This window comes from Siniperca chuatsi, linkage group LG1 (genome assembly GCF_020085105.1).
Source record: "Siniperca chuatsi isolate FFG_IHB_CAS linkage group LG1, ASM2008510v1, whole genome shotgun sequence".
NCBI classification, from domain to species: domain Eukaryota; kingdom Metazoa; phylum Chordata; class Actinopteri; order Centrarchiformes; family Sinipercidae; genus Siniperca; species Siniperca chuatsi.
In genome coordinates this window covers 15,297,069-15,322,950 of record NC_058042.1, presented here as the reverse complement: position 1 = coordinate 15,322,950, position 25,882 = coordinate 15,297,069, and the positions used below count along the sequence as shown (strand labels likewise).

The following is a 25,882-nucleotide window of genomic DNA, read 5'->3' as shown; positions in this document are numbered from 1 at the left end:
AGCCAGAAAGACCCCGGGGGAATTTGACACTCTTCTGTTTGTTCAGGTCTCTAGGGAGTTGGCTGTTTTGAATGCCATTTGTTAAAAATAGCATTACGCTATCTTAAAGGCAAAAATGTTATTAGCGTATTTGATTGGGCCCCGTTGTGCCGCGGCGCATGCGCAGTTTAGTATTTACAACAGCATAGTTCGTTACCACAGCGACGAAACAGCTATGCAGGCAAAGCTTGACTTGCGTGCGGTAAATAAACATGACTTTTAACCAACGTTTTATACAAAACGTATACAAACCTATATTTAAAACTATCAAAAATGTAATGTGGCTACCTTTTTATTATTACCAAAATGAACTTAATGAACGTGCCGTCCATAATTCTACGTTTTGTTTTTAGTCCTTGCGTATAATTTATTTATTTTGCGTCACATCATGACTCGACTGAAAACAGACTTTTGCTCATGTGATTATCAAGCGATATTTCAAATCCATATTAGGTGAGATGATATTAATTGACATAAACATGGGAGGGTGACTTTTGTATTTTATTTTCGAGTAAATTAGAGTTCAAGTTCTTTTTGATCAGTTTGAGATTGTATCTGACGCCCTTTGGCTGGTTTTACGTCAACCAGTACGCATTTTGAACGACAACTCCGTGCTTTACCGATTACTATCTTGACATACTACGATCTTCTTTGGTTCGACGTATACTGGGCGTGGATCCGCGTTACGTCATAAAATCTACACATGAAAATAGATGTAAAAACGCAGGCGAAGCTATTTGCCTGGGTCCTGGCCTTCGAATCCACCCACTCCATCGAGTTGACTGTTGACAATCCTGTCTGCTATCAGGCTACAAAGCTAAGCCAACAAGCTATTAAAAAGATCAGATACCTGTTTTTATAGTGTATTGTATTATATTTTTTGCTAGTACTTTCTCCTGTGTGCACTGACGTAAAGGCGAGCTGCTGTAACAAAGAGTTTCATTTCGGGGATCAATAAAGTATTTCTGACTCTGATTCTGAGATGAATGAGAAAGACCTCATCAGCCCTAGTCCTGTCACAGGGACTGTGGTTGGGGCATAGACATCTGCTGTCTGAAAATAACTTCAAAGGTGCCTGTAATTGGTGTGTCAAATGTAACAGGATAAATACATATGAAATATTGTTTGAGAAATAAAGGCTATAATGTGAGAAACAGATATTGCTCTGCATATTTGCAATGTGACATTTCTCACATTACATAGCACATTTGCACAGAGGCAAACGTGATGCGGGGTGACTCCCTTTCATTGAGAAGAAAGCAACACGACTCATTTCCCTATAAAATGACTGAATAAGTGTCCAGCCATTTTATGGGAACTGACTGAAGATAATGGTGAGCGGTGTCGCTGGGGCATGTGCTGGTGGGGCAAAATGATTTCAATTTCATAACAATGATCTGTCCTTGTACTGCATTTGTTACCTCTCTAAGTACTGTAAGACTGTGTGAGTGCCTTCTGATTAGTTGTTGTCAATTAGTGGTAATGCTCCTCTGACAATCTTTTCAAGAGAGCTCTTGCTCAATGCATGCTGGATAGAGTCGAGCCTCCGCAACTCTACACAGGACAAGCAGGTATACATAATGAATAGATGGACAGAGAGAGATCAACCGACGTGGTTACCCACAGTATATGTACATTAAATATTTTGTAACTATCAGCCCTAAAAATAAACTAAATTAATTTATTCGTAATTATAAGAAATATTCTCTGTACAATGCAGATTGTGTTATATGTATCAATCATTCTTTTTCTGTGTTGGCTCTATATTCCAGCACATTGTCTTGGAAATGAAACAGTGAGGCTAAAGCTCTGATTTTCAGCTTTAATTTGGAATTTACATCCATGGATGAGCAGTGGATGCTCTGTAGCCCTGTCGTTCTGCTCTTGCTCTGTCAGAAAATGTGGGGACTATGTATGAAAAGGGTTCCTACACAGACTGTCAACAATATGGACATAAACACCCTCAAAGGTGAAAGTCAGCACTTTAAACTCAGTAATTGTTTAATTTGGAATCAAATGCACTTGAGTACAGAGCCAAAACAATGAAAATGTAATTTTCCAAATATTTACTCTTACGGCAAGGTACCTCAAAAATGACCAAACAAAATTATTTTCACAAGAACCTGTGTGTATGTGTTGAAATCACTGGATTAAGTTTTTTTAAACAGGCTCTAAAACCCAGGATGTAATCAAAGAATAGACTCCCCCTATTTTGAGGACCAGATGGTACATCCTCCTCTCCCTCTCTCATTCTCCTCCCTCCTGCTTTCAGTGTCCTCCATCTCTCCGCTTTCTCTCATTTTCTTATATTAAGGACATTCTCACTTCCAGAGGCTGCTGCAGTTCCTTCTTCATCTGTTATCCTTGTAATCTCTACAGAGCTGTTGGAGAGGTATGTAATGTCCATATTTGCTCTTATCACATCACTGCAGGATTTAATAGGAAGCATTTTTGTAAAGATGTGTCCAGCCTTCATTCTGTAAAGTGCAAGCTGCTATGATGCGTTCATTCAATTATAGCAGTGTTTATTCTTCTTCATTCTTTTCCCTCATTTGCTTTTTCACTGATTTCCTCGCAGTCACGGTGGTCCTTATTTCTCTCCTCCATCTTGTCCTCCATTTATAGCACATATGACTCATGCAGTTTTACAGTGAGAGAACAGCGAGCAAGACGGAGAAAGAGCTCTGTCTTGCTCTCTTCACGTTATTGATCTGGATTAGGCCAGAGAGAGAGATTCAGTCCTTGACTATATATAAGCTCTGTAGCTGCAGTACCATTCCCTCTTCATCCATTACAAAACTAGCAGATTGTCCCATGAAAAAGCTTTACCGAGGAAGCTATCGTAACATTATTTCTTCAGTGGAAGATTATGTCACAGCTGCTGTGACCAAAATAAACAATTCCCTGTCCTCTGAGCATCAGTGTTTCCATCAATGTCATCTTTTTCCAAGGTCACAATTAAGGCCCCACTACTACATGACTGCTTCACTGCTGTACAGTGAATCGTGTATCTTTCGTATGTCAATGTCTCTACATTCAGCAGAGCAGATAACATGATGTCTGAGCCTAATTTAGAGGGATAATCTGGCTGTGTCTGTCTGCTGTTTTTCCTCAGTGAAGCAGCACAGAGCTGACCTTATAAAGACTTCTCCTGACCAGACCACACCTCTGTCCCCGAGTCCATGGAAGCCAAGGCCAAGTCCGGGGCTCCAGCACCCAAGGCGGCATCTAAAGCAGAGAAGAAGGAGCCGGCAGCCCCACGCAAGGCTGACCCTGCCCCTGTGGCCCCTGAGCCTGAGCATCCTCCTCCCCAGGATGGGGCAGCAGAAGCTGAAGCAGCAGCGGCAGGTGAAGAGGCTGTGGCCTCCGGCACAGACTCTCTGGAACACCTGAAACCCTTTCTCATCGGTGGTGCCGTTATTGCTGCAGGAGCCATCTTGCTGGGAGTGTTGCTACTGGCAAGGAGAAATTAAAACCAAATCATTATCTCAAATTAAAGTATTTACTGGTTGATAACTTAGAGCGTCATTGCTGAGTGGTTCACAGACTATGATGGTACACATGGGGGACGGGGAGCCACTGTGCATCTTATCTTTGTTTATTTGGCCTGCTTCCACTTGTAGTGAATCAAACCATTCACGTTTTGATCAAGGCTGTATATGGAGCATAATTACACATAGTATATGCATGAAGTTGCTTCAGTACTGCATCTCAACTGTAATAATCTATTTCTTAAAAAAAAACCTCACACTGTAGTACTGAGTCTAAACCTTTAAAGGTAGCTTATTCAACTGCTTTATCTTGTTTAATCCAGTTTGCACAAATATTGACATAAGCTTGCAATATTTGTACATTCTTGCACTGGAAATGAGCTTGGTTCACTTTGCTAAAAAAATAATGAAAAGCTGTATTCATAATGTTGAAACTTATAGATATTAATACTTGCTATCAGTACTTTACTTTTAAATAATACAATTGAAAGAGTTGGCCTGAAGACAGCTGGGGATATGCATTTTATGCACATATTTTGGCTAGATCAATGCCTAAGTGAAGGGATTCAGTTTCTCTTTCTTCAGAGTACAGGGAGAGAGACACTGAATCCCTGCATATCCAAAAAAGCACAGTGCAATTTAAAAAAAAAAAAAATCTACTTTTTCAGAGACAGAAAATATAAGCATGCAATGGTTTAGGAATGGGATGTAGGGGATTGCTGGAGAATATGTACAGTATGTGGCAGAGAATAATAGTGAAGTTACTTCTCGCTGTAGAATAAGAGTTTTATTTTACTGTCAAATGATGTCACAAATCAATAACCTTTCATGTCTTACACAACAGCCACAGTTGCGCTGGTTCAATCTGTTTACATCTTACAGTAGATGTAGCTGTAGCAGGCTGAACAGCCATTAGTGTTGCAGTATCAGGTTTAAGTCTTGTTATCTAAACCTCATTAATAACTAAGTACAACTATAATGTAATGAGATCATCCTAGGTTGGGGCGTAGAACTATTGTTGTATAGTTTACTCAGAGGAAAAAAAAAGTCAACTAGTCACAATTTCGTTGTTGCACACATTCATCTGTACAGCTGTACACAATATTGTCCACTCACATGTAGAGCTCATGGCGATGTCGAAGTAGACACACACCATTACTTGATTTTAGTTTTAAGGATACGTATGAGTTTTACAACACATTACTGGCCAAAAATATTGTACAAACATACTACATTCAACACCCCAAACACATCCAAAAAAATATAGTATGCCAATACCAAAACAAACTTCACCTTACATTGTACAATACAGTGTACCAAAAAAAGAAAAATCCTATTTTCATAATTTCAACAGCGTATAAATGCAATAATTCAGATAGGACTCCTCATTTAGCACATGTGCTGTAGCAAGTTAAATTACATAAATGATGATGTAATAATATTGTTGATGTTAGTGATGGCGATGTTACAGATGATGATGATGGTAAGGATGATGCTTTTCATGGTGACTGTAAAGATGATAATGATGGTTATGATATATTTTTTATATATTTCTAACATATTTTCCTTATGCACACTCCCCTCTGCCCCCACACTCCTAAATGTAAAAAAGAAAGAGGTTGTAATCTAACCTTTATTAAAAGGCAGTGAACCAGCCCAAGTGAGTATTTATTTGAGAACAACTGCACTCTATTTAAAATGATGTGAAATGGTCTTTCAATTAAACTGATCATTCATTTGCAGTTGCATGATTAATTTGCACTGTCAGACAATATAATAATGATATACTTTTGGCATGTTAGCATGCTGGAGCACCCTCTTTTTGGTTAACTTTTTAGGATGTTTGGTCTTATTTCTATCCTACTAAATCAAAATTTTAAGCTACAGGCTTACAACAGAAATATGTATAATCACCTGAAAAATATCCACTGTAAAATTAAATCTTTCATGTTCATGAACAGTAAAACAACATAGTTTGAGTTAACTTATATTCAGGGTGTGAGCTACTGTATTGATCTTGACAACAAAGTTTAACTGTAAAATATCTTGGATCAGCAGTCAGTACATGTCTTTAATCACTCTTCAGTAACCACATTTGAGGAATACTTGCTAAAATATGTACGTATTTGGTCAGTGTGTGTAATGTTATGTGGTTATTTTTTACTTTCAATTATCAATATCTATACTGGCCTACAAAAGCCATTATTAGCTCTACTGTGCTCTAACTGCACACCCACAAAGATGTTTCTTCATTTTGGCCAATTCTACTCAGGTAGAAGCTGTGTGAACTATGCTAGGAGTTTGCTGAGGTAACCAAAAGAATATACAAAAAAAATCATAAAGATATAAGCTTAGACTTGCCATAACAGGTGCAACAAAACTCACAAGAGAGTCAGGGAGATGTCAATACAACATGCAGTCTCGCAGTTCTGAGGTCTACGTAGCCAAAATAAGTGAAAACACCATTGCACAGAAAGGTAAGATGGTTTGTTTTGGGGCGTCTGCAGTTTGTCATTCTACACAGTTACAGTGTGGCAGCTTTTGGCAAATAACTTGTTTAGTTTATGTGCTGAATTTACACTCAGTTGCCATTTTATGAGGTGAGGCCAGTCAAGTTTATTTTTACAGCACATTTCAACAAGGCAATTCAAAGACATCAAGACAAAATGGAAATGCAACTTAAGGCAATGTAAAAATACCTTTAAATACAATTAAAAAGAGTTCTTCTTTTCCTTTCGGCTGTTCCCTTTCAGGGGTCGCCACAGCGAATCATGTGCCTCCATCTAACCCTGTCCTCTGCATCCTCTTCACTCACACCAATTAACTTCATGTCCTCTCTCACTACATCCATAAATCTCCTCTTTGGTCTTCCTCTAGACCTCCTGCCTGGCAGCTCCAACCTCAGCATCCTTCTACCAATATATTCACAGTCTCTCCTCTGCACATGTCCAAACCACCTCAATCTGGCCTCTCTGACTTTATCTCCGAAACATCTAACATGAGCTGTCCCTCTGATGTACTCATTCCTGATCCTGTCCGTCCTCATCACTCCCAAAGAGAACCTCAACATCTTAAGCTCTGCTACCTCCAACTCTGCCTCTTGTCTTTTCTTCAGTGCCACTGTCTCTAAGCTGTACATCATCGCTGGTCTCACCACCGTCTTGAACACCTTTCCTTTCATTCTTGCTGATACTCTTTTATCACACAACACACCTGACACTTTTCTCCACCTGTTCCAACCTGCTTGCACTCGCCTCTTCACCTCATTTCCAAAGTCTCCATTGCTCTGAACCGCTGACCCTAAGTACTTAAAGTCCTGCACCTTCTTCACCTCTGCTCCCTGTAACCTCACCGTTCCACCTGGGTCCCTCTCATTGACGCACATGTATTCTGTCTTACTGTGGCTAAGCTTCATTCCTCTGTTTTCCAGAGCAGACCTCCATCTCTCTAGATTTTCCTCCACCTGCTCCCTGCTCTCACTACAAATCACAATGTCATCCGCAAACATCATAGTCCATGGAGATTCCTGTCTAACCTCATCTGTCAGCCTGTCCATCACCAGAGCAAACAAGAAGGGGCTCGGAGCCGATCCTTGATGCAGACCCACCTCCACCTTGAACTCCTCTGTCACACCTACAGCACACCTCACCATGGTCTTACAGCTCTCATACATGTCCTGCACCACTCTAACATACTTCTCTGCCACTCCAGACTTCCTCATACAATACCACAGCTCCTCTCTTGGCACCCTGTCATACGCTTTCTCAAAATCTACGAAGACACAATGCAACTCCCTATGACCTTCTCTGTACTTCTCCATCAGCATCCTCAAAGCAAATACTGCATCTGTTGTACTCTTTCTAGGCATGAAACCATATTGCTGCTCACAAATGCTCACCTCTGCCCTTAGCCTAGCTTCCACTACTCTTTCCCACAACTTCATTGTATGGCTCATCAGCTTTATTCCTCTGTAGTTGCCACAGCTCTGCACATCTCCCTTGTTTTTAAACATTGGCACCAGTACACTTTTCCTCCATTCCTCGGGCATCCTCTCACTCTCCAAGATCTGGTTAAACAAACTAGTCAGAAACTCTACTGCCACCTCTCCTAGACACTTCCATACCTCCACAGGTATGTCATCAGGACCAACTGCCTTTCCACTCTTCATCCTCTTCAACGTCCTCCTCACTTCACTCCTGCTAATCATTGATACTTCCTGCTCCACACCAGTCACCTCTTCTACTCTTCGTTCCCTTTCATTTTCCTCATTCATCAACTCTTCAAAGTACTCCTTCCATCTTCCCATCACACTCCTGGCACCTGTCAATATATTTCCATTCTTATCTTTAATCACCCTAACCTGCTGCGCATCCTTCCCATCTCTATCTCTTTGTCTGGCCAACCTGTACAAATCCACCTCTCCCTCTTTAGTGTGCAACCTAGCATACAAGTCCTCATATGCTCTTTGTTTGGCCTTTGCCACCTCTACCTTCACCTTACGCTGCATCTCCCTGTACTCCTGTCTACTCTCTTCAGTCCTCTCAGTGTCCCACTTCTTCTTAGCTAACCTCTTTCTCTGTATACACTCCTGCACTTCCTCGTTCCACCACCAAGTCTCCTTGTCCACTTTCCTCTTTCCAGATGACACACCGAGTACCCTCCTACCTGTCTCCCTGATCACATTAGCTGTAGTGGTCCAGTCATCTGGAAGCACTTCCTGACCACCCAGAGTCTGTCTCAGCTCCTCCCTGAAAAACTACACGGCATTCTTCCTTTTTCAACTTCCACCACTTCGTCCTCTGCTCTGCCTTTGTCCTCTTCATCTTCCTCACCACCAGAGTCATTTTACACACTACCATCCTGTGTTGTCTGGCTACACTCTCCCCTACCACTACTTTACAGTCACTGGTCTCTTTCAGATTACAACGTCTACACAAGATGTAGTCCACCTGAGTGCTTCTACCTCTGCTCTTATATGTCACCCTGTGTTCCAAATAGAAAATTAAAACAAGATAAAATGGGAGAGTAAAAGTTACAATGCAGTGTAAGATATTAATCAAAAGCCTCAACTAGGTACACCTAGTAAAACCAATGCGGTCTACCACAACAGCTCTGCAACAGAATCCTACCTTCATGGGGGTTATAATGTTTGTAAATGGCATCAGCTTTTGTTCAAACTATTTAAGAGAGGTGTTCAGTTAACTTTATGGTCATTTTGGAGGCTGTGGTTTGTGCTGCTGTTGAAATGTACTGCGTTGCGTTATACTGGGAGATGTTTAAAATATTTTGTCCATCCTATTTATATCAATGAGGGTGTATCTAATAAAATGTTAACGTTTATCAGTAAATGCAAATTACGCTTTTATTCTGAAAGATCTGGCCGGAAGTCCTGCTGTTGTTGCGGCTAGAGCGAACGAGGGAGGCCGCCATCACTTTCTTGCAGCTAGTTTCGCTCAGAAACACATAACATTTTAAGCTTTGGGTAGACTAGATCGGTGACGGTGAGTAAATAAAACTTGAGATTTTTTTTATACTCTGTTTTGACTGTTAAATAACTAACAGTATATTAATTCGTGGCAACATGTTACTAGCGGCTAACGTTAGCTAACAGTTTACTGTTGTGCTAATCGCGTGGCTACAGTCTATCGGCTATAGTTAGCTTAAACCATGGGATTTAGCTAACGTTACATATTAATCCACCAATTGACTCTGGGAAAAACAGCATTAAAATTATCACTTATATGTACAGAAACTACTGTAGCTTAAGACTTGCCGTTATTTTGCGCTGATCTTTCAACGAATACACGTCCATTAAAGCTAAAAAAAACTTCTGTTGCTGGAATGTTAGCAAAACATTGATGTTAGCTATCCGATATACCACTTAGGTAACAGCGCGATATCCCAGGAGGAGAAACCGCTTTCGTTTTACTGCTGGACTTACTATTAGTGTTGCTAGCATTACATTTTACATGCAGGTATTAATGTTGACGCTGATGTGCCTCTGTCCCCAGGTGTCCTACAATGATCATCCCTGTCCGGTGCTTCACGTGTGGGAAGATCGTAGGTAACAAGTGGGAGGCATACCTCGGTCTACTTCAAGCAGAGTATACCGAGGGGTGAGATGAACACCTGCTGGTTTCTGTCATTGCACTACATCTCCAGATGTCGCTAGTAGTAGTGTTTCGTGGCAACATATTCACGATTTAAGTGATACACTGCCAAGTCAAACCCAAAACAATTTACATTTTGCAACGTGCATGGTAGCGGCTGTGTCAAAAGAAGCAGTCAAGTGGAAGTACAACATAACAAAACATTTTAGCCTACTCAGTTGTCACATGGTATATCCGTTTCCGCCAAGGTTTCGGTTGTCTACATTCAGACTTAAGATGAAATGAATAATAGCAATTACCTGAGGCCATTTAGGCTGCTCCCCGGACTATTGTCTGCAGTAATGTCTATGTACTTTACTTATTCATTCTGTGATCTGTATGCCATGCATTAGGACTAACATTACCTCCTCTCTCCCTCTTAAGTGATGCACTTGATGCCCTGGGCCTGAAGAGATACTGTTGTCGGAGGATGCTCCTTTCTCACGTGGATCTTATTGAGAAATTGTTGAACTATGCTCCACTGGAGAAGTGATTGCACCTGGCCACCTTCAAGAACTGCAAGGACTTTGTGGGGCTGTGGCATGGACAAATTCATGTTATTACATTGATGGGTGACAACAAATGGCGACCACAGTGAATACTATTGGAAAATTCATTTGTGCACTTTGATGGGTTTTTTTAATAAATAAAGCTGTTAAATGACATTGTTGCCTGTATTACTAGTTCATCTAGTTAACACATCCCCCTTTCCACTGGAACTATAAGGGGAAAATGAAATCTCACACTTGTGTGCTGTGCATTTAAAAAAAAGCAGCACCTCAAATCTTGGAGAAAATCACAGCTTTTAATTTTACTTATTCTACATATTAAAAGAGACCCAAATAAGACCTTTGGAAAATTAAGTTAACCACATCAGTCTCAGAATCTGCAGTAAAGGCATCAGAATGATCAATAAAAGTATTCACTAAGGTTGTTCACTAAGATCACATGTTTTTTAATGTCTTACCAGTATATGAAACTAAGGCAGGCTCACTCAGTGAGCAGCTGTAATACAACCTAAATGCCTGAGAAAATAAAACACTGGAATTATATTTTCAGGTAATGTTTTTTAATCTGTAGATTTAATACAAAATGAAGTGAAAACATTACACTGTATTACACAAGTTGTTAAGAGGTGTTCCCCCACATGCAAGCATTGGAATCTGATGTTCCAGCAACAAATCTACAACCACATTTTTTTCTTAAAGCAGATAAAAGTCCCAGTATGTACAGACGACTGGAGAACAAAACAAAAAAAAGTATACTTTAGACTTTTGGAGATGCATCTTCAGTCTCACCTTTGATTCCTCCAGTATTTTATACAGCTTGGTGCAGAAATAAAAAGTCCTGTCTTTGCTCTGCTTCACACTTAAAAACTGTCAGTCTGGGGAGGAAAAAAATGCATACTTTTCAAAGCCACATTTACACAAATCAAATACGGACTGTGTTAGCCAGCAGCTTAATATAGCAAGAGCCTCTGAGGATGTGTGTTAATTGTCCTTACAACTACAGTAATACTTAGTGGCATTTTGTCCTAGCACTTTATGCCAATTGCTACAATTCCTAAAACTATAGAATGCTATAAATATTTGTACTGACTGAAAAGCTTTCTTACATTTCACTCTAAGTTATGCATATGCTTTACCTCACTTTACTATATTGCATATGTTATTGAGTTATAGCCATGATTGTACGTCTATATACGTCATATACTGATAAGAAGTAAGACTAAAAATGTGATGATGACGATGTATTAAGAGTCTGGTGACGTAAAATGTTGCAGACTTTTAACAGTTCATTGCACAGTAAGAACTTTGTACTAAAAATAACTACTTTACTGACCTTCACTTGAACCACATGAACCATAATCTGTCAAAAAGGTTTTGGGTGCGTTGAACTAGCACTAGGAACTAAACGGTTTATCCAATACAGCTTAAAACCTTAAAATAAACCTAGTAATCTACACTCTCAAGTCACATAAATAAATATAGGGAGAAATACAGAATGTTATATTGAAATTAATTACATGCCTAAAACAACTCTTAAGACTAAAGCAAGTGTTCGGCCAGAAATGCACACTGTTGGAAAAATGTGACGGACATTCATAATGAACTAAAGAGCAGAAAATTATGTGCATGTGATTTAATATATTTCTATGTTGACAAAATTGTATTCTATTCAATCACAATTACAAAAGGTAACAAGACTTAATGAAATAAAATATGAAGCAATTTTTGTATTGTGTTTGTTGAAGCTTTTTATACACATAAAACCTTTATTTAATCAGGTAGTCTCATTGAGATCAAGATCTGTTTTGCAAGAGACACACAACAACAAAAAACAGTCAGTCACACAGAAACACATTACAAACAATCACAGACATCTCTTAAAAAAGGTCCAAAATTAAAAGATGAAATTCATCCAATGGAATGACACTTTCAAGTTTTAATGTCCTTCATTCCATATATATGGTGCACATTCAGTATTTACTGGTGGGGTATCAAGAGTTAGTCAATCCTGGGATCTGGTCTGACGAACAGTAGTTTTAAAGGGATGTGATATACTGATGCAGCCATAGTAGGAGACATTTATAAACATAAATTATGTTGTTTTGACACTGTAAGCAATAAGCTGCTGTTACACTGAAGGCCTCAGGGCTACCCAGTGCATGACTGAGGTCCAGAGGGTTGAACCATTGTGACCTTTGCTTAGATACAAATTCTGTAGGTAGTGGAATTACTCAATAACTGTTATTACTGTATTCTATGATAATGATTCTGCACTATTGGGGTCACTAAGCAAGCAAGCTAAAAGATGTTGTATGAGAGAGACTAACCAACACCCCTGTATGGCTCTGTGATATTAAACTCCCATTATGTTTAGCAATTTTTGGGCAGTCTCTCTCAGTCTTCTGTTGTGGTCTTGATGTACTCCAAAACACAGAAGCTCAACACGATACAACATGTACTAATAAACCCAACAATGGAACTGATAATCAAATACACAGCAAATAATAAAACAGTCTGATGGAAGAAAAATAAATATATAAATTAGAGGGAAGCTTACCAAGTTAGCGGTATCGGTCTCTGTGATCTCTGTGCCTTTCCCATTCCCGCGAGCGTTCCTTGTCCCTCTCACCGCTCCAGGAGCGTTCTCTGCGTCTTCGAGACATTCCCGCAACTTCCCAACCAGAAGAACCTTCTTTTTCACGTTCTCTGTCACGTTCTCTGTCACGCTCTCGATCTCTGTCACGACCCCTGTCACGGTCTCTTTCTTCGTCCCGAGAACGACTGCTGCCCCTACATAGAAATGTGTATTTGTTTGATACTGACTGATAAAAAAGCTTATGATAGTTACATCCTCAGATTCAGTTTCTGTATGGAAAAAAAAAATGCATTTTGTTTGAGAGTCCTGAAGCATAATTACACAAACCTGTAACCGTAGTTGCCCTGGATAGAGACTAGACAGTCTTTGAGTGAGGTGACCAGGGCTTGGCAGCGTTCATCTCCGTACACTCTGGACTGCTTAATGATGGCAATGGCAGTTAATAGAGTCTCCATGGCGACCCGCAAGTCTCCTGCATTAGCAATTGGAGAAATTAGATATTAGAGACAGTTGCTTTTAAGTAGTTAAGCACTTCAACGCTCTTAGGGTTAGGTTTAATAAAAAAGACATTATTTGACATTTACCCCCCACATAGAGTAAAGTTAGGCAAAAATGTCAAGCACTCACATGCATTTGGGCTTAAGCCACCTCCATATTTGCCACATTTTGTTGTTATAGTTGTCTAGTGACCATTTTGAAACAGATTTTTTTTTTTTTGCAATAATCTACCCACAATACCCGATAGACAACACGAAAACAGGAAGGTTTGCATATAATTGCAATAATTATTACAAATTCCAACAGAAATTTTTCATTTACATGTGTCCAGACCCGTTAGAGTCACATTCAAAATGGAGCATAGATGCATTCGGTTTCTTTTGATCATCTTTTAGATGTCTAGGATTTTGAAAGCTATACACATGCCTAAATGAGGTCCAAGGAACTCTCTGTTGACCTTTGAGATAACAATTGTGTTGAAGCACAGATCAAGGCAAGGCATGTTTTAAAAAGAATTGCTGAAGCACTTAATGTTGCCAGGAGCACACACAGGGCTCCACAGTTCATGTAAAACCATCTCTGCAACACTCCATCAATCAAGTCTTTATGGTATAGTGGCTCAATGGAAGCCACTCCCACATAAAAGGTATGTGCCTTGAGTTTGCCAAGAAGGCAATAAACGGACTCTTGGATCATGTAACAAAAGCTGTGGTTACCTACTCTTGTGCATTAATTTTCAAGAATACGAAATTAAAAACCCACTTTCTCAATTAGCTTCTTATTCTGAGTGATGAGTCCTACATGAAAACAAAATGTTTTGTCAAACTTACAACAATTTTGGTCAGTTTACAAAAGAGATTTTCTGTATTTTGTGTTTAGTCTGAGCTCTTCTAACTGGTTTGAAGTGGGCAGGGCTCAGTTGGAAAAAGGTGATGTTGTGTTTTTCCATGCACCAATCAGAATTTTGCAACATCTGAATCAAATGTGAAGACAGCTGTGGGGGTTATTTGCTTGTATTGCCAGGCTTGTTAATCAAATCTGATCAAACCACAACCACACAGTCCTGATGAAGCAGAAAAGCTGAGTTTTTGAGGGTTCAACTTTTAAGTAAATAACAACTAAGGTTAATTTTTTATTTTGATTTTGTTTTTTTTGGTCATGATTATTTTATGTTGCAAGGAAATTATTTCAGATTTGAAACCAGGTTTTCAGAGACTTTAAATAACTGAAGGAGAACTGCACTGAATACAGGGTCTGAGTACTTATGTAAATGACACACAGTATTTAACAGTGTTTTATTATTAATAAATTCAAAAAGGAAAATATAAAAAGAAATGTCTTCCATATGTCCGTCAGTCATAGGTAGGCACCAGTCCTTTCTCCACATGACTAAGTTCTGTGTTCTTTCTTCCACTTAACAGAATCTGATCAGCTGTACTTACCAGCTGTTGCTCCAGACACAGCCTTGGTGATGGCACTGCTGGCAACAGCTCTATTTCTGTTCATCAGCTCCTCAAAATCTCCACCTGTACTTTGAGGTGTGTGTCTGAAAAATACAGATTGTTGTCATACTGACTAACAGATTATTTAACCATCACCACAAAATATTACTAAAATTATATATGTTCCATGTGCTTAATTATGTGCACATGTTCTATTATTTTGCATTCCTCTCTGCATCCTGTTTTTTTGCTGCTTTAAAGATCCACTTTCCACAAGTTTCATCTTATCTCACTGGGAAAAACACTTATTACTGTTTGTGGTATAGCTATAAATATAAAACAGTTTATGTTCTCACTTTTGCTGGCTGTAAGCTTTGCTGCTGTGCCCGTCTTGTGCTGGTGTGAAGAATGCTGGATTTATATGCAGACTGGGAGATGGTTGGCTAGGAACATGGACTGGATGAGGAGGGAACAAATGGGGTAGTGGGGGTGGAGGGATGTTTGGTGGCATATGTGGGAAGGGAAGAGGTGGCTGTCCAAGGAAAGAGCTGGGTAATGAGGGAAACCTGTTTGCAACTGGATGTGATGGAAAAAGTGGAGGTACAGGGGGAGGGCTGGATTCCTGTGATAATAATGAGGGAATCTTTTCCGAAGAATCTGAGTCCTTCGGATCTTTGGAATTAACACGCATGGGTATACCTACAGAGAACACATTGTTTTTGTGAAAGATGGCAGTCATACTAACATTTTGCAATATGATGTAAATTCAACTGTATTTTTTTAAGATTGTGGTGCTCTTACGTTTATTTGCTGTGTCCTCAAACACGGTGAGGTTCTGGCGAGTGGCAAAGCGACAGTCTATCCTTTCCCCATGGAGTTCACATTGAGGAATTTTTTCCAACAATATTTTTAATGATTCTTCTGAGGTTACCACCATTTCTGCATATCTGTATTGCAGAAAAGAAAGAAACAACACATGTATGGCTACTAGCACTAAGTCACAGAAATCAAATCAGAACACAATCTTCCTTTCTTACAAAAAAAAAACCAAATGAACTCACACAAAATGCTTTTATTTTTTGGAGATTTCTTAATATTTTATAAAAACTAGATCTGCAACCACTCACCCTCTTGACTGGCCATTGACTCTGTTCTCAGCAAACTTGATATCTATGATGTCCTTCACACCCAGAGTTTGAGCCATGCATGTGAGGTCCTTGTCAGATGTCCACTGGAGGTGGAAGCAGGTTTGGGAAGAGGGGAGGAGAAAATGACAGGATGGTAGATAGTTACTTTTGATCTTGATAAATAGTGTCACTGTTGAAGAAACAGAAATTGAGCTGATTGACAGAAACAGATTCATATGTAGTAGCACTGAGTAAAACTGTTTTGTTAACTAGGATAAATTGTTCAGGATGTGTTTCAGAACATCCCACTGTCATTTAAAACAGGTGCTAAGCGTAACATTAGGTTTATGGAACCAGGACAGCGACTTTAAAATTTGGCGAAAACAAAACCTGAACTGAAAAAGGGAACATTGGCATTGTGACATTTATAATGGAAAAAGTTGTATTTGCACTGAAACAAGTACTGGCACTAATAAAAGTTTCACTGAAAAATAAAACACAGGCATTAAACAAAAATTCATTTTGTTTTGATACTTTTTGCATTCTTGTGTGTCTGTCTGGTTTGTGACAATCTTCTGATTTTTTCTTCATGTCATTCTTTTTTCAGTTTTGACAGGGTTTTTTTACGCTGTCAGTTTTTTTTCCCAGTGACAGCGGTTCTTTTTCAACTTTCTGTCAGCAAGGAGAGATGATAGTTACCTGGATGTAACTCCAGTTCTATGAGTACGTGCGTAGCCCTCTAACGGGCTTTGCTATTGGTTCACCCTTACGAGGCTCTTCCTCGGCACCTGAAGAATTATTTTCTTGCAGTCACTACCATTCGTGAAGTAGCACCCACCCTATATGCATTGCTCATCTCCAGGTACCTACTATTTCTATGTCGTACATGCTCCGCCCTCTAACTGCATTCGCTATTGGTTAAAACCTAAGGCGAAGGCCGTAGGGATGAGATATATGCCCAGTTGGGCCCAAACCAACACTAGTCCAAACCCCCGCCAAAAGCCATGAAACAACAGCGCTAACATCTTCAACGTAGTATGACCTCAAAGAAGTCGTGGTATGAAATGCATGTGGTGTCAAAATACCACATGCATGATCTGAACACCATTCGAACAACAAGAGAATGTCTGTGTCAATTTTGGAAGCATTTGAATAAAAATTTGTGGAGATACAGATGTTAATTGATTTAGCATGTTTTGAAAAATATGTGACGGACCATAGGTTGCAGAAAAGCAAACATTAGTTACACATCAGTGGATGTACTGTATTTGTTATAATAAGCCACACCCATTTTAATCAATCAGTTCCACATTTTATGCATCAACTGAGTCATGACCCTAGATTGTGCAAACCGAATTTTGTATTAATCCATGCAGCCGATTATGAGGTATATACTTTTAGCATTTGTGGCACGCCCTAGAGGCAGAACATCCCAGGACAACTCAACAAAGCTTGGACCTAGCATCCAAACACGTGCACCAAGTTTGGTTACAATAGCCAATTTTGAATTATGTATTATGTAAAATTTAACTTAAAGACACAGGTCTAAAATTGTATAATTTCAAAACGAGCGGTGGTAGTCTGAATAGTGGGTGGAATTTGCAACCCACTTGCCAATTTTGGTGACTTTTGATCTTATGGATTTTGCTGCATGAACACTTTTAGCAGAGAAAAATAAGAAGGAAGAATAATGAGAACAAAAACAGTAGGGCTAATCATTTTTAATGCCTGCGTTTTATTTTTCAGTGAAACTTTTTTCAGTGCCACAATAACTTTTTCCAATACAAATGTTTCAATGCTAATGTTTCTTTTTTCAGTTCTGGTTTTGTTTTCAATGCCAAATTTTAAAGTCACTGTCCTGGCTCCATATAGGTCACACTTAATTTAACTTTGAGCCAAATGCATTTGAAATGGGTTGTGTTAAGAGATTCTTGAGGACAACGAAATGCTTAATAGTTAACCAGGAGCCTTGTTCAAAGAACAGGTTTATCAAGGTATCTGGTTAACTTAGGACAAGCCCCTGGATGAGCTTGAATTCTATTTTGCATTACTGCTTTTTTTAAGGCAACTCGAGGCTCATTCTATTGCATCAACACAAGCCAAAGTAAAACAATCCACTGGAGATCTTTTGGAAAGTAGAGGATGTTTTGCCATTCTAATAAATAGTGTTCAGCGCTGCCCTTTAAATTTATATTGTATTACTTCAGGAAAAGTACATTTTTTTGAGAAAATTTAGGCTCAAACATTGTAATAAAACTGAAATTTTAAATGGGAGCGTCTACCAGTGTTGTGAGTCCTTGAAAGGCAGATAACACAATTACTGTTTTTGGACTCAGTACCTGGACAAGAGAGATGTGTATCGCACATGAAAACCTTCACAATTGAGGAGATGCCACGCCACGAAGTAGATGTAGACGTAATTGAAGCCACTTATTCAAAAAAAGTGCCATCTGGCTAAATCTCATCCAAGCCAATATACACTTGTCCTATTCACACTCTTCGCCTCTAGGGTGGAAGTGGACTGTATAACCCCCCTTAATTTACCTTTCGCTGCCTTTTTTGTGGTCAGTTTAGGCAAAAATGTAAGAATGTGTAGTGAAGCTATGAAAAAGCATCACTTCATCAATTCAATAAATTCATTTGACTTGTCTTGTACCACGGTATTGCACACCAGCTACCACCTCTATTCAATGATGATTACTTCAGTTTGACATATGTTGCTTCTGCACATCAGAGAGGACAAATGGTGTAAAGGATGTGCACATCTTAAGTCATTCATAGAAGCGCTAAAGGATGTGTCATGAAAACTGACAACACACTACAACAATGCTTATTTAAACAAAGGTTGAATGTTTTATTTGACTTGGCATTACACTACAGTACCTGAAATGAGATGACTCTACACAGACATAAAAATTCTGATATGAAAAAAGTGACTGAAGGAGGAATGCAGGTTGCAGTTTAGAACCAGATCCAAGATAATTGAGCACATTTATTGCATTTGTTGCATCGCAGCGCTCATTTTGTCAAACTGTCTTGTGATAGGCAAGCCCACGTGAACAAAACAACAGAAATGGTATTGGACGATACAATAAAAAATCTAATTAACATTAACACTGAGAGGGTGTTACTCACCCAGGGGAAATTTCCAATATATAATGACAGTCTCCTCAGTGAGTTCCCTCCTTTTTGACTTTTCACTGTTGTTGATTTAGCCTCCTCTTTATCTGGTGTCTCCTTAGGAGGTGCCACATTTGTAATAACGTTCTTGTCCTGATTGACTGAGCCAGTCAGAACAGCATCAAAAAGTTCATTTGCTTCAGCAATTTGGTCCAAATCCTGTGTGGGATGGAAAAAAAGCAACAAAGTCATCTTATATGCTGTCATCCTGTGTATCTCAATGCATGGAGCATCAATGAACAAAACACTGCTAGAAGAAATTCAAATCCTAGCAGCGGTGGCAGGAAGTATTGAATGGCTGGGGATTATTCCCATATTTTCTAAAACTGCCCCAATACTACAGGGATTTTGGCAGAACATAAATTTTAAAAAATTAATATTGATATCCTACTTGATTCAGTGCATTTACTACTCTAGAGGGATATCTGAAGTTGCCAGAAAAAGTATTACTACAAAACTGGATGAAAGTACTTTCACTGAATCTAACTCAACTGACACAAATGCTGAAACAAGTCTACGCACTGTAACATATGACAGCACAACTTCAAATGAATTCATTGGAGACTTTTCTAAGCAGGTGGACTTCAGTGATGTTGTACCTGAGGCTATGAAAGCCAAAACAAGGGGCCGACAACTTTACATCTACACCTTCGTGCTGCTCTTACTGATGCATTTGCTGCGATGAAAAATAACGCTTTGTAAACGTCAGACTCACCTCGTCGTTTTGATTCAAGTCACTGTAAATATCTATGATATCCTTCTTGGAGGTACTTGGTCCGGCTGCAGGTCCTGCAGCAGCCATCCCGTGGGCCTAAAAGGTGATCCAGTTGATGGCACTGCAGCTAGTTTGTTTGGGGTTTTTTTGTTGTCAGTGTAGTTCGCACATGCACACACTTTATTATCAGTGCATACCGACAATAGGTGCACCGTCGATATTGAATATGTTTTGTTAACGTTACGCCTTGTTTCTAACGTTAGCTAACGTTAACCAACGTCCCGCTCGAGTCCGCAAAAAATGATACCGTAGCTAACGTTAAAACAAAATAGGATGACAAACCGAGAATACGGCAAGCGGACATAAGTAAATGAATAATATTTTAATGAACACTTTGAAAATACATGCACGGTTTGTCGTGTATTAGTGCAGATTCAAATAGTGTCTGACTACTACAGGCTCTCTCTTTGATCAGCTAATGCTAATGTTGCTAAGCTTAGTAGCTACGTGAACACTGAAGTGCGTCAGAAATATTTTACCCGTTTACAACAACAAACAATCCTTAGTTCCTATGGTCAAGCCCCTTCAAATTCTGATGTGAGAGAAATGCATTTAGCTGCTACACTGATTATATAAGATAACTGAAAATACACGAATTAAGTAACAACCTTTAACCATACCAAGTTGATGCCAATTGTGTTTTCCTATGGCTAACTAAACATTACAGTTACCTTAGCAATATGGCGTCATGTGTCCGTGCGCTGTGTCCTGTCCCCCCTCGTTAGTTTCCCGTGTGCTTCTGTGACGTGAGAGCTGCTTGTGTAAGTTCACTGTTGTGTGCCTGACATTCAGACGACAATAATATTTCCACAGCGAGGAAGCAGTTCATCTAGAAGTCTCTCAACGTCTCAAGAAAGAGGACTAAAATGCTGTCTTCTGTTATTGCGAAAAGAGTGAGTTGTCTAGTAAACGATACATTTATTTCTACATTTGTTGGTTGAAGTTTTAGTGCTACAGCCGCCGGAACGTTAGAGGCTCGTCGACTTTCTAAAATGTAACGTTAATTTATATGTTTTAGTGTGATGCAATAATATGATGTAGCAACCTTTTATTAATGTTGTAAATAAATAGCCCTGATGCAAAAAGCGTGTCCTGCTGGTTAGTCAGGACACTTGTACAATCCAGGAGTAAATTGTTGTACAACAGGGCAGCGTGTGATATTATGCGATTCCCCTCTGCTTCGCTCTCTTTTTTGACTGCATCGATGTATTGCTTTTAAATTTTATACTGAACTTTATGTTCTTTATCTAATGGAAAATACTGTGAGCTGCATTAATACAAGGAAAAGGAGTTATAGCTCGATTTGATTCTTATGCATGGTGTTACATTATTCAACTGTGTTTTTGCAGTCAGCCAATGCATCCAAGCCACAAACAATCTCCTAGTGTAAAAAAAACAAGTAAAGTAGAAAGAGTCTGATGACAGAGAGGACCAAAAACATCACAGAGACACGGAGCATATCCAGCCACATATGATAGGATATATTAATTGTATTTCATTGGAAAGACAGGTCAAAATAACGAATGGATTGCTGGATAAATAAATGAACCTAAATTGATACAGAAAAATGGTTTGGTCTCAGTGTGACTCACATTTTGCATTCTCAGAGAGTATAAAGACCGCCATGTCACAGTAAACATAAAATAAACAGAACAATCAGCAAAACAAAGTCCCTAAAACCCTTAATTAATTTTGAACAGGTTGCACAGTGAATTATCTCAGTTGACTCACATATATATAGGAGGATACAATACAAGATCATGTTAGTCCAAACGTGTGTGTTTGTTGCCTTTCAGCTGGTGGCAGGGGTGTGCCAGGCAGCATGGAGACCAGCAGTCACAGGGTTGGTATCATCTCGTGGTTACCGTGGAGATGCACCAGATGACACCAGGGGTGACCTGATTGAGATCCCTTTGCCCCCTTGGGAGGAGAAGCCCGGCGAGCCCACTGACATCAAGAGGCGCCGCCTGCTGTATGAGAGCCGCAAGAGGGGCATGTTGGAGAACTGCATTTTGCTTAGGTTGTTAAATTGTACTGTTTTTCTGTTATGTCATCTGGTCATATTGGTGATGTTATTTAATTTACCCCACTCACACACTTTAGAGCAGTGGTACAGTACAAGTGTGCGATCAGCTTGTGTGACCAACTTTTCAAGGTTTTTTTGTCCCCTTTAAGACTTTTTACATGCTGTCCACTTTCTAATTTAAGTTCACAGTGTGGAAGAGGGTGGGATGTTGAGAAGTAGGTGTAAAAATAGGAAAGAGCAGGCAAGAATGAGAATCGGACATAGTAATCTTAACAACACACTTTTCATTATAGGAGAACATCCCACAGGTCATTGTGAGCAGTGTCAGGAGGCAGGAACGGTAAAACATGTACTTTTATCATGTAGAAAGACTGGAAATGGTTACACAACTACAGAGATTAGGATTGTTAGAGATCATGTAAAAAGTATTTTAGAGTATGGAGGTTAGTGGGGAGGGCAGAAGAAGGCTGTTTAACAAATACAGAACAACGGGACATAAACCAGGAGGAGGCAGTAATGCAACGTGAAGGAGCACAAAGAAGAAGTCTCCAGTGAACAGTCCATTCACCAGCCGCTCAGATAATTAGCATTAACTATGACTTTCCATTTAGAGAAAAGACTCAGACTCAAATGAATTCTCCATCTCGCTTGCAGCCTTTTTGCAAAGCGATACCTGAACACAATGAGTGAGAACCAGCTGCAGCAGTATGACAGACTGATTAATGAACCAAGCAATGACTGGGACATCTACTACTGGGCAACAGGTGAGAGAATAGTTCTTTTTCTTTGACAAGTTTCTCCTCAGACATGAGATATTGTCTGTATAATCTCATTAGTACAGTAGACATAATACATTACAGCAAATCACAAGTTAGTGAACTGCCAACAGATCGACTCCAGTCAAGACACATTTCAGACACTGAAGTGAATTTGGATATACTAATGATTCTCACTGCAAAATGTTTGAATATTTAATGACACAAAAACATTTCAACTTTGCAATATTAATGTTTATACAAATTGCAAATAACAAATATTTGCTTTGACAGTAACAAAAAAATCAGACTTTCTAATTTTCATTTCAGTCTTTAACACAACAAAATATGGAAAACTCCAGTGGGTATAATAATTATAAAAGATCTTGTTTTTTAACTGTCATTCATGGCTGCTGATGCTGAAATAATGAAATCCCAGCTCTGCTTACAAATTAACTTAAATTCTCTTGTTGTTTTTTACTGTTCCTTTTGGCTTGGACTTCACCCTGGGAGCTCATTCACTGTCATAGTATAACTTACCATTTTATTCTTCTAATTTTCTCTTAATTTGATTCAGTTATGTGTCTGTTCTGTTGCGCATAACAGCCGAGAAACAGAATCGTTGTGAGAACAGCATTAACACATGCAATTGGCAGCACCACTCTGAAAAACCAAATAAAAACAGTTGCAGGCAGCCTCACTTCACTGAAACAAATAACCATGCTACTAAGTTATTCGTTGAGATGGTTTCCATTTTGAAATTAACAAACAGAGAATTTCACATAAGCCTCGCATTTAGAAGCCTTGAATGAGCCCTATACTCTTCGAGATGAGGAAGACCTTACAATTAGGGGACACAAGAATCTAATGTCTTCTACAGAGAAGCTGCATCGTTTCTTGCCTTTTCCCATTACTATAATGAAACCAATACAAACGATGTGCATTTTCTTTCTTATTATCGTCAGGAGCAAAATATCATGTTGAATCAGCCTACGTCAGCCTTTCAGTTTTTGGTTCTCAGCTGGTCCTAAAATAGACCAAGGAGGTGTCAGAAGGGCTCCCCTCTGTGTGCTGTGTGCTCATTGCTCTTCAGCCATCTGTCTTATCATTCATTTTGTTGTATAAATGAAAGAATCTGAAATCTCACTTTGCCCCCCACACCCCCCACACCCCACACCCCACCCCACACCACTCTCTCCCCAATTAAGATTTTAAAGTTGGAAACGTAAAATAATTAAACCTGTTCTCTCTTTGGTTACAGAAGCTCACCCCACCCCTGACGTTTACCAAGGAGAGGTCATGGATATGCTGAAGGAGTTCACAAAGAATCGCAACCATGAACAGAGGTTAGATGCGCCCAGCTTGGAGTACCTGGAAAAGGAAAGTCAGTGAGGTCTGAGGCCCTTTAGACCTTCACAGAGACTCATTTTAGGTGGGGCGCTTGGTGAAATATCAGTGCTATAACCCACCAGAAAAATCCTTCAGATGTCAGCTGTGTTTCTCCAGTTATACACAGGAAAATGTACAAAATATTGTGGAGTGCAAAATAAACTTAACTATCTAGTACTATACACCTCTCCTTGAAATATTCCTGAAAGGCTTGGTCCACTATTTCTTCTGTTAACGCCAGTCAGTTATTATAAGGAGAAGAAGATTTCTGGAAGCTGAGGGAAGTTTGTAGATTTGGATTGATGCAACACAATATTAGGATGGTGTTCTGAATATTTTGCATTAATTTTATTGTAAATTTGTGATTCAAGACTGTAAATTAAAACTGCTCAATGTGTGAGATGCATACTGAACAAGCCAGCTTTGATAAATAGATACAAGGTGATTATCTGTTTCTATACTAGACAATTAAACAAACACAATGACTCACTCATTAGTGACCTTGTTAAATTGTCATGGTTTGTTTCTGTTTAATGATTTTACTGTGCCTATTACAGACATTATGGGTTGTTTAATAAATGTTGATGCTCTACTGTTATTAGCTGCTTAATGTCAAATCTTTTATTACTATTTTCATGTACCAGAGGGTTAAGTCACACTCTGGAGGTGCCTGTGAATGACACTATGAACAGTTTTGTTACATGATGAAGATTGTGTTACCTGCAGTATCAGTACATGGACACCAGGTGGAAGCAGATCCCCTTTTTTTCAGTGATTGTCAAAAAGAAGCACCTGCTGATCTTAATATCTCTGTGGCAAATGGCTCACCTGTAAACCACATTTATCTCACATACCTTATTTTTCATGCCAGATACAATGTGAAGATATCAGTCCTCAGCTGTCATATTTATTTGAGTGACCTTCAAACCTTTATGCAGTGATTTATAGATGATGAAAACGAAGGTGCAAGCTACCTTGAAAAAAACAAAAGAATCCCTTTATGTTACTACATTACTGCATTTAAGGATGAAAGAGATCTTAGCCAGGGAATAGGCAGTGAGTTTTTATTACAACAAAGCATCAGTGAAATTTTCTCTCAAGCCGAGTTTCCAATTAAACCACATATATTTTTGCTTAAAGCTATGTAAACAAGGTCATAATTCTCTCCACCACCACCACCACCACCACCACCACCACCACCACTGGACTGGTGTGTGTTGGCTATGGGGAAAATATCTTGCCTGACTGTGTGTCATGTCGGTTCAGTGGAACCTTGTACTGAGAGCAGAAGGGAAATGCCCTCTGGCCAGGATGTGCACAGAATCTCAAAACCGATGACAAGCCTGCTTGTGTACGCCCATAGAATAATAATGTACACATGATCCACTACCTAGGTGTTACACAAACAAGGCAATCTTACAGATATGAGACAAAAGTTGATGTGTATTTTCTTTCTCGTCACCTTCAAGGGAAGATATGTTGACTAAGAATCCCAGCCTTGCATTTTTATGTTCTCAGCTTGTCCTAAAATAGACCAAGGTGATGTCAGAAGGGTTCCCCTCTGTGTGTTCTTTGCTCTTCTGCCATCTGTCTCACCATGTATCGTAATCAGTGGTGGGAAGTAACTAAGTACATTTACTCAAGTACTGTACGTAAGTAGAATTTGAGGTACTTATTTGCAATTGAGGTATTTATTTGCATTTTCTGCAACATTCTACTTCTACTCCACTACATTTCAGAGGGAAATATTGCTATAGTTACTAGTTACTTTTAAGATTAAGATTTTACATTAAAAAATATATGATATGCTTATAAAAAACAGTGCATTGTTCAAGATTAAACTAGTGGTTCCCAACATTTTTTGTTTTGTGACCCCTTACAAAGAAGCAGTGTCTAGTTGGTGGCC

At 39.2% G+C, this 25,882-nt stretch overlaps 3 protein-coding genes and 2 long non-coding RNA genes across 12 annotated transcripts; 3 read left to right on the top strand and 2 right to left on the bottom strand.

The window, feature by feature from the left end:
* Positions 1-3: 3 nt before the first annotated feature.
* LOC122882117 lies at positions 4-5,186 on the top strand. Of its 2 annotated transcripts, none has more exons than XR_006379289.1 (4): positions 4-241; positions 1,547-1,610; positions 1,812-2,431; positions 3,155-5,186. It is a non-coding gene; the product is annotated as an uncharacterized LOC122882117 (long non-coding RNA). The 2 variants fall into 2 exon arrangements; XR_006379287.1 differs by lacking the exon at positions 4-241 and adding an exon at positions 499-1,373.
* LOC122882126 lies at positions 3,216-10,183 on the bottom strand. Of its 2 annotated transcripts, none has more exons than XR_006379291.1 (2): positions 10,045-10,183; positions 3,216-3,494 (listed from the first exon to the last, which is right to left on the bottom strand). It is a non-coding gene; the product is annotated as an uncharacterized LOC122882126 (long non-coding RNA). The 2 variants fall into 2 exon arrangements; XR_006379290.1 differs by having other exon boundaries at positions 9,940-10,078.
* On the top strand, positions 8,877-10,344 carry polr2l (RNA polymerase II, I and III subunit L). The gene is made up of 3 exons (XM_044209159.1): positions 8,877-9,031; positions 9,542-9,646; positions 10,064-10,344. Exons 2-3 carry the CDS (start codon positions 9,552-9,554, stop codon positions 10,170-10,172), a joined length of 204 nt encoding a protein of 67 aa, XP_044065094.1. The 5' UTR covers positions 8,877-9,031; positions 9,542-9,551; the 3' UTR covers positions 10,173-10,344.
* Positions 10,345-10,731: 387 nt separating this feature from the next.
* Positions 10,732-20,614, bottom strand: LOC122882073 (cleavage and polyadenylation specificity factor subunit 7-like). Of its 6 annotated transcripts, none has more exons than XM_044209135.1 (10): positions 20,478-20,614; positions 19,747-19,842; positions 18,987-19,190; positions 15,852-15,955; positions 15,526-15,671; positions 15,081-15,423; positions 14,725-14,828; positions 13,112-13,256; positions 12,746-12,978; positions 10,732-11,063 (listed from the first exon to the last, which is right to left on the bottom strand). In XM_044209135.1, the coding sequence occupies exons 2-9, from the start codon at positions 19,831-19,833 to the stop codon at positions 12,750-12,752; spliced, it is 1,362 nt and encodes a 453-aa protein (XP_044065070.1). In that variant the 5' UTR covers positions 19,834-19,842; positions 20,478-20,614; the 3' UTR covers positions 10,732-11,063; positions 12,746-12,749. The 6 variants fall into 6 exon arrangements, with proteins under 6 accessions (XP_044065070.1, XP_044065034.1, XP_044065022.1 ...); XM_044209099.1 differs by having other exon boundaries at positions 19,747-19,873; positions 20,478-20,592; XM_044209087.1 differs by having other exon boundaries at positions 19,747-19,873; positions 20,415-20,497.
* Positions 20,563-24,574, top strand: sdhaf2 (succinate dehydrogenase complex assembly factor 2). Its single transcript, XM_044209147.1, has 4 exons — positions 20,563-20,699; positions 21,603-21,826; positions 22,487-22,596; positions 23,849-24,574. Exons 1-4 carry the CDS (start codon positions 20,673-20,675, stop codon positions 23,977-23,979), a joined length of 492 nt encoding a protein of 163 aa, XP_044065082.1. The 5' UTR covers positions 20,563-20,672; the 3' UTR covers positions 23,980-24,574.
* The last annotated feature ends 1,308 nt before the right edge of the window (positions 24,575-25,882 follow it).

Excerpts from the sequence above, each read along its gene's own strand:
- polr2l (XM_044209159.1), top strand. The coding sequence starts at position 9,552 with ATGATCATCCCTGTCCGGTGCTTCACGTGTGGGAAGATCGTAGGTAAC. Across the intron at positions 9,647-10,063 it reads CAAGCAGAGTATACCGAGGG|TGATGCACTTGATGCCCTGG; the intron begins GTGAGATGAACA and ends CTCCCTCTTAAG.
- LOC122882073 (XM_044209135.1), bottom strand. The coding sequence starts at position 19,833 with ATGGCTGCTGCAGGACCTGCAGCCGGACCAAGTACCTCCAAGAAGGAT. Across the intron at positions 15,672-15,851 it reads GTCAATGGCCAGTCAAGAGG|ATATGCAGAAATGGTGGTAA; the intron begins GTGAGTGGTTGC and ends TCTGCAATACAG. Across the intron at positions 14,829-15,080 it reads AAAGCTTACAGCCAGCAAAA|ACACACACCTCAAAGTACAG; the intron begins GTGAGAACATAA and ends TGTATTTTTCAG.
- sdhaf2 (XM_044209147.1), top strand. The coding sequence starts at position 20,673 with ATGCTGTCTTCTGTTATTGCGAAAAGA. Across the intron at positions 20,700-21,602 it reads CTTCTGTTATTGCGAAAAGA|CTGGTGGCAGGGGTGTGCCA; the intron begins GTGAGTTGTCTA and ends GTTGCCTTTCAG. Across the intron at positions 21,827-22,486 it reads GAGAACTGCATTTTGCTTAG|CCTTTTTGCAAAGCGATACC; the intron begins GTTGTTAAATTG and ends TCTCGCTTGCAG.